This window comes from Condylura cristata, unplaced genomic scaffold, assembly GCF_000260355.1.
Source record: "Condylura cristata isolate star-nosed mole 26May11 unplaced genomic scaffold, ConCri1.0 scaffold00008, whole genome shotgun sequence".
Lineage (NCBI taxonomy): Eukaryota > Metazoa > Chordata > Mammalia > Eulipotyphla > Talpidae > Condylura > Condylura cristata.
Genome location: NW_004567109.1, coordinates 19751485 through 19759361, shown reverse-complemented (window position 1 = coordinate 19759361; position 7877 = coordinate 19751485). Strand labels below are relative to the sequence as shown.

At 58.5% G+C, this 7877-nt stretch overlaps 1 protein-coding gene across 1 annotated transcript; it reads left to right on the top strand.

Annotated features, from left to right (window-relative positions):
* Nucleotides 1-28: 28 nt before the first annotated feature.
* Nucleotides 29-7175, top strand: FHL3 (four and a half LIM domains 3). The gene is made up of 7 exons (XM_004678820.2): nt 29-200; nt 1089-1196; nt 4450-4619; nt 4708-4882; nt 5844-6013; nt 6134-6320; nt 6446-7175. Exons 2-7 carry the CDS (start codon nt 1163-1165, stop codon nt 6598-6600), a joined length of 891 nt encoding a protein of 296 aa, XP_004678877.2. The 5' UTR covers nt 29-200; nt 1089-1162; the 3' UTR covers nt 6601-7175.
* The last annotated feature ends 702 nt before the right edge of the window (nt 7176-7877 follow it).

The window sequence follows — 7877 nt, the reverse complement described above, 5'->3', positions numbered from 1 at the left end:
CCAGAAAACCCGGTTAGCGAGAACCGGCACCAGCGACCGGCGCAGACTGGAGGCTGCGGAGGTCCCCGAAGCAGACTGGGGCGTAGAGTCACGGAGAGACAAGCCCGAGGCGCAGGGACGAACCCGAGGCGTGTGAAGCAGTGCTTGAAAAAGTTGGCAGTGACCCCAGTGACCACGCTGTCGGGCCCTTCCCGGGGCAGGTGAGGGACCCTGGCGCCTAAGCCCCCTTAGCCTCGTGGAGACCCAACTCTGTGAGGCCTGTAGAGACTGTCTGAGACCGACTCTCAGGCAGAGAGACTCAGAGGAGGGACGCGTGGTGGCCAGCACGTTCTGCTCTGCAGAGGTGCTGAGACCCACACTTGGGTGTTGAGAGGTGGAAATCTAGGGTCTCCCCCCACCCCCTGGACAGAATGAGAGACACCCAAAACATAAAGACAGTTGCTGCAACTTACAGACACACAGAGTGGTGCTGTGTGGAGCCAAGCTGGACACCCAGAGACTGAGCTTTCATGAGGCTCATTGACAGCTTCCAAGACAGACCTTGGGAGATACAGGCCCAGAAGACTGGGAAGCAAGCATGCAGGGAAAGAGAAACTTTGCGCCAGCTCAGCCCCATGAGACAGAGGACCTGAGACAGTAAGATTGAGATCAAGAGGGAGCCCCAGGCATACACCAAGACAGCCCCAACTTATTTTTAAACTCAAATCTTGGCCGCACTGCCACAGCCCTGGGGGACCCGGGTGAATGAACTGTTCCTCTACTGTCCCCAGAGCAGCTGCTGGATCCAGCTTTCCACTTCTCTCTTCCCCTAAACAGCTCTGACTCCCAGGCTTTGGGGGGGGGGGGGACGTAACAAAAGAGTTTAGAGTTTGGGGTTGGTGCCTGGTAGCAGGGAGGTGGGGTGGTGGATTTCCATTTCTCTCCTTAAATCTCCTGTCAACTCCTGGGAGCTGGAGGAGGGGTCTGTTGTGATCCTGACTCACAGCTGTGGGGCCTGGCTAGGATCCCCCTTGGGGTGGGGGAGGGACAAAGGGGTTGAGTGGTTGGCATGGGTAATTGGAAAGGCTTCTGGGTATCTCCCATCACAGGACTGGCAGTGGGGGAGACAGGCCGGGCTCCTGGGCTGGGTGTCACACAGCATCTCCCGGCCCCCTGCATTCGTATGTGGACCACCCTTCACCACTGCAGCATTTCTGGTGAGAACAAAGAAGGGGGTCTGGGCCAGGAGGCAGGGAACCTGGGTTCACTCATCCCCAAGTGACCTTGGGCATGCCCTGCCCTGCCCCTAGCTCCTGGACTCAGCTGTAAAATGGGTCACTACCTAGCCTGTTTGCCTTTTGTCAGATCCAAGATGGTAGGAGATCACTTTATGAGAGGCAGAACGTCTATATGTTTCAGCAGCCGTCTTTATGTTTTTGGTGTCTCTAGATCTTTCATTCTCTCCTGGGGGAGACCCTGGGTTTCTACACCCAGGTCTGGATCTTGGCACCTCTGCAGAGCAGAACGTGCTGGCCCCCATGCTTCTCTGCTCTGTGTCTCTGCCTGAGAATCTCAGTCTCAGACAGTCTCTGTAGTCCTCACAGAGTTGATCACAGAGTTGATCACAGAGTTGAGCCACCATGAGGCAAAGCTCCAGGGCTTAACCTCCAGGGCCCCTCACCTGCCCAGGGACTGGATGTCCTCCCCAGTACCCGTGGGAGGGGTCTCAAGGCTGTGGCTAGGGTAAGGCTGATCCTGGTGAGCCCCATCGCCTGGACCTCTGAAGTTCTCCCAGTAGAACTAGAGGGTGCCCTCGTTCTCACCCTGGGTGTGCTCTGAGACGGCTAAGTCAGATCCTAGGGCTAAGTCAGATCCTACGCCAGTTCTCTGACCCAGGCCTGCCTTGAAACTTCTCTGACCCCAGGATGAGGGAGGGGCTGAGAATAAAAACACTAATAGCTGCTGTTTACTGACTACTTAAGCTGCTTTCCAGGTGTCCTCACACTGCAGGCTGACGACCTCCCAAGGAGGCTGGGGATAGTAGATGGGAAGACAGGTTCCGGGGACCAAAGTGACTGCCCAAGATCACCCATTTAGTAAGTGAAGGGGCAAGGGTTCAATCCCAGGGTTATGCTTCACAGCTGGAGACTCCACACCCACACACCAGTCATTCCTGGGAGGTACCACATAGGGGGCAGAGGTGTGTGTGTGTTGATGGAGGTGATCTGAGAGCCATCTGGCAGATGGGCAGTCTCCCCTGCACCCAGATGTCCCCACACACACATCAGTCATAGAGGAATACAAGGCTGGCTCCCTTCATTCCCCCAGCCCTGCCAGGGAAAAGGGCAGGGAGGGGGTAGGATGGGCAGGGACAGGTGGACCTTCAATAGTGCCCTTCACTCTGACCTCACTAGTGCCCAGCTGGACAGATGGGGACGACTAGGGGATTCTGGGAAGGCAACAGAAGCCACGCCCATACCCTATTTGGGGTACTCCTCAGAATGGTGACTCCTAGGGGGGAGGGAGGAGCCCAGGGCTAGCCTGGGCCTGGGAAGGTGGTTGCTGCTGCCAGCCAAGCCAGGAAGGGAAAGGCCCAGGGCACTCCTGCTCCACACATGGCCACTCACAGCTGGTGTGGCCCCCTGCTGTCCAGTGGCCGACTGCCCAAGCAACCTCGATGTTTTGCTGGGCCAGGCCAGAAGAAACTCAGACCTGAGTTGTAGGGAGGGGGCTGAGTAAGAGGTCTTGTTCTGAGACCCCAGCTTCTGGGATATGGGTGCCCCCCCACTGCAGAAGGGAAGCTGTGAGCTCACCACCAATGCCTTCAGAGGAGCCGGGCCCTCCAAGCTGAGGGCGTCTGCTGGCGCCTGGAGTCTGAACTCCACAACAGAGCAGTGCTGGTTGGCGAGAATTTCCCGCTGGGGGTGGCCGAGAAAAGTAGGGCTTTTCCTTCAAGTTGAGCCAAGGCAGACTCTGGGGACGGCCAGTTACTGGGGTCTGATGATGGTAGTGGGAAGGGGGGGACCCTTTGTACTCCCCAGGTTCATCTGCAGCTGTGAGACCATCTCCTTCCTCTGGGTCCTGGTGGTTCCTCTCCACCCACCCAGGATCCCAACCCTCAAAGAGCGGTCTCTGGGTGGAGGTGTCTGGGGGGTGGGGAGAGCTGAATGGGCCTAGAGATCAGAATGGGGTAAGAGAAGGGACTGGGAACCCCACTTCCCTACCCTCCCGCTCCCCAAGCTCCTGTTCCAGAGGCAGCTGTGTGGATGACCTCATCCCGCAAACATGCTTTGTTCCTGAGAAAATGGAAAGTGTCTGAGGTTTGGTGGGGGCTGGGTGTCTGCAGCAACAGCTCTCAGGGCTCCCCCTGGCCTGACTCCCCACCCAAGAGGGGTACTGACTGGGGAGAAAAGGTCTTCAGTGGCTCCCACCCCCTTGCCTTTCACTCCCCCTGCCCCAAACCCTTAGGAATCAGAAGAGATGAGAAGAGCTGAGAGGCAGGCGGAGGGGAAGGAAATTGTGGCCTCCGGGATGGGAAGAATCTGGGGCTGCTCCAGACTCCCTGCGATGGCAGGGGGGTGCATGCTCTCCATTTCCGGCTCCCCTCTGCTCCCCAGGCATCTCATTTCCCATTTTCTGCCCCTGTTGCTGGCAGAACCTGACATCTGGCCATCTGTACCACCACAGCTGCTGCAGATGTCACAGACCAAGGCTGCCCAGCCGGTGTGACCAGAGACACTGCGGAAGGCAGTGGGGGGCGCAGAGGGTGATCTGGGGAAGCTTGGCTGTGTCCCGCTTGTAGGATTTCCTTCCTGCTCAAACCCAGGCTCAGCCTCTGAAGTAGTTGCTGGGCCGATTGTCCTGGGAGGGGAGACCTGATGTGAGACACCAGCCTCTTCCACCATTCATCTGCCTGGCCTCCCCTGAGCACTCCTCGTGTTTCCTGGAGCAGGAAGGGGGAAGGAGGGGTCCATTCTCATCCCAAGCTCCTCACTGCAGAGCTCTGGGTAGAGGCTATCTTACCCCTATCCCTAGGGTCCCCTCGCTGGGAATTCCTTCCAGGAGAGTGTGGGGGTGCTGTGCACCCGGGATTAAGTGGGGGGCTCCCTGCTCCTGTTTTTGCTCCCTTGGGGACAGTAGGGACAGTGAAGGCTAAACTCAGGCTGGGGCAGGAAATGAGTCACTGACCCAGGAAAAGCCCTCTCCCCCCAGATCTGCCAGGACCCAGATAAGAAAACAACTTCTGCTTCCTGATTTTTTCTTAACACACCCCCCTCCCACCCCCACCCTCAACACAGGAATAGACATGTTGGATTCTTGGGTTCTCAAAGTGCCCCTTCCCCATCCCCACCTCCTCTGACCTGGCATTTCCTACTCGGTCTCTTGCTTTTCTTTAATGCAAAGATCTCGAACACAGCATTAAGCCACAGCCCCTCTAGGTGAGCCTACCCCACCTGGTGCCCCTCACAGGACTCATAGCCACCATGAGCGAGGCCTTTGACTGTGCAAAATGTAACGAGTCCCTGTACGGCCGCAAATACATCCAGACGGACAGCGGTCCCCACTGCGTGCCCTGCTATGACAACACCTTTGCCAATACCTGCGCCGAGTGCCAGCAGCTTATTGGGCATGACTCAAGGGTAAGGACTGGTCCCGACTGGGCAGGGAGTGGGTAGAGGCTGCCAGGAGGGGAGGCAGGTACCAGCGCCCCTGCCATGCTTCCTGCAGGAACTGTTCTATGAAGACCGCCACTTCCATGAGGGCTGCTTCCGCTGCTGCCGCTGCCAGCGCTCTCTCGCCGATGAGCCCTTCACCTGCCAGGACAGCGAGCTGCTCTGCAATGATTGCTACTGCAGCGCCTTCTCTTCGCAGTGCTCAGCCTGTGGGGAGACTGTCATGCCTGGTATGTCCCCGGGAGCTCATCATGTGTAGGACTGGCACATCTGGCACCTGGGAAAGGTTCTTGCATGTGCACGTGACTCGCACGCCTCTCTGGCCCATCCATGGAGACCTGGTCTGGTTAAGACCTGCACTCCCAGCATGTTTCTGAAAAATCTATGTATGCAGGATCTGACACAGCTCTGTGCTCACGGGAGCTGTGCATGCACAGGGAACAGCTCACCCAGGCGCACACACGTGAAATCTTAGCATGTGCAGAAACTGACAAGCTTGGCACCTTCCTGAGGATTGAGTGCTGAACCAGCTGGTCTGGTATACATCTGGGGGCTTATCATGTGCGGGCAGACAGACACACCTTAATCTGTCTGAAGACCTGCATGTTTGGTATGTGCAGGAGCTAAGAGCAGGCCGAGACTGTCGTGCTGGGGTCTGGGGCTTGGTGAGTGCAGACACAGATACACAGGGCTTCATATGTATGACAGCCCTCACTGATACGCAGACTAGAACACGTAGAGAATGGCATGTCTGGGATAGGCAGGGGCTTGGCTTATCCAGAATCCCTCGTGTTCGGGGCATTGGGAACTTTGTGTGGGCAGGGACTTGTTGCTGGGTATCTATGGGGTCTCTTGTGTGCACTAAAACCATCATGCCTGGTGTATAAGGGCTTAGCGCCTGAGACATCATGCGCAAGGCACAGAGGCCTGGTGTGTGCTGAGATGCTTGCATCTGCTTCTTAGGGGCACTTAACAAACGTCAAATCCTCGTGTCTCATTTACGGGGCCCAGCATGTCCAGTGTTGGGGGAAGGTCAGCTTGTGCAGTGTATATGGGGCTCCTAACTGCATGTGCCTGGACACCACCCTGCTCAGGCGATGGGAGCGGGGGGCCTTCCTTTGGGGGGCAGCAGAGGGTGGCCCTCAGAAGCTTGGGAACAGAGCCTCTGAGTGGGACCCCTGTTCCCCGCAGGGTCCCGGAAGCTGGAGTATGGAGGCCAGACGTGGCATGAGCACTGCTTCCTGTGCAGCGGCTGTGAGCAGCCGCTGGGCTCCCGGTCCTTTGTGCCCGACAAGGGTGCCCACTACTGCGTGCCCTGCTATGAGAACAAGTTTGCTCCTCGCTGCGCCCGCTGCAGCAAGGTGGGGGCTGGGCCAGTGGGGAGGGGGTGCCCATTTCCACCGCTCTCATGGGTCGGGGCTTAGGTTCTGTTTAGGGTGGGAAACCTCACTCCCCTCTGCTGACAGATGTTGCCCCCATAGACGCTGACACAGGGTGGCGTGACATACCGAGACCAGCCTTGGCATCGAGAGTGTCTGGTCTGCACTGGATGCCAGACGCCCCTGGCGGGGCAGCAGTTCACCTCCCGGGATGAAGATCCCTACTGCGTGGCCTGTTTTGGAGAACTCTTTGCACCCAAATGCAGCAGCTGCAAACGCCCCATCACAGGTGGGATATGAGGGTCAAAGAACAGTGTGGGTAGGGTGCAGGGGAGGGACGGGCCTGGTGTTGGGAGAGGCCAAGGGGCAGGGCCGCCTCTAGGTCCATCGAGCTAACCTCCAGCCTCCCTCCAGGACTCGGTGGAGGCAAGTATGTGTCCTTTGAAGACCGCCACTGGCACCACAGCTGCTTCTCTTGCGCCCGCTGCTCCACCTCCCTGGTGGGCCAAGGCTTCGTGCCAGATGGAGACCAAGTGCTATGCCAGGGCTGCAGTCAGGCAGGGCCCTGAGAAGGGCCCTGGGCCCAGGCCCTCCCAAACCAGGCCTCTAGGACAAAGACTCCTTTTCCAGATCACCTCTGGGACTCAGCTCCTAGGCTCTGGACTCAGCCTCCCCACTCCGAACTGGCACTTCCTGACCCAGGATGCCCAAACCTGTTTTTACGGAACCTCCATAATTCAGATCCCCTCCCAAACCTGGAATCCAGAACTCCCCTCCCTCAATTGCCAAATCAAGCCCCCTCCCCAATGCAGGGTTTTAGACCCCAACCTTCAAGCCTGAACTCTGGCCCTTCAACTCTAAACTCTGGAAACTTTAGGTCTCCTGTGGGTGCCTGAAAAGTTCTCAAAAATGGACTATACTCAGACTTGACCCTCCCTACCCCACCCTGTCCCCAGGGCTGGAGCTGCCTGGGCGTCAGATCAGAGGTTCACCGGCTGAGGAGTCAGTCCTAGGATACAAGGCTCTGCCCAGCCCGTGTCTGCAGTGTTTTCTCCTTCAGTTTAGTTCCATTTTGCCCAGAGATGGGCAGAGCGGTGGGATTGGCTCATCCCCTTGCAGATTCTGCAATAAAGCAGTGTGAGGAAGTTCAGGCCTCTGTGTGTTTTTCTGGGGTGGAAGGGAAGGAAGGTGCCTTCGAAGATGGAAGTTCTGGAGCTCGCACAGATTTTCCCATGCAAGGAAGAGGAGGGAGCTTCGGGACACCGCAAGTGGAGTCTCTGGAGGAAGGGGATCCCCGGCCACTGCTGTGGACCTTCTCCAGCCTAGCCTGCCTCCCCGCTGCTGGCGGATGGGATTTTCCTCCTAATGGGGAGGGAGGGGTTTGGGAGCGGTTCCGGGCCGGAGCTGTGGTGGCAAAGGGTTCCCAGCCCGGAGCAAATCGCCGCCCTCCCCCGAACAGCCCTTCCCAAATCGCGCCGAGCGTGCACTACAGATCCCCAGGCTGAGCCGGGACCCTCAGGCCCCTTCCCCCTCTTCCCCAGGATTAGCGGAGGCGGCCCGGGATCCGCTTGTGGCCACACGTTTTTTGCCAAAAAAGGCAAGGATGCAGCTGCACGCGCCGCGGGAACATCTGGATCCGATTCCCGGCTTGAATGGGTCACGGCCCCGCCCCCTCGCCCCCCCCCCGCGGTGATTCAAGGCGGGGGCGGGAGTGAGCGAGGGGGGCTGTCCCGCAAAGTGGGGAGATGGGGCGGAGCGCCGCTCCCCTCGCCCTGCGTGCAACGCCCCGCCCTTGCGCTGTCTGAGGTCCCCGGCTCCCGGCTCCGCGGCTCCTCGGCCGCCCGCC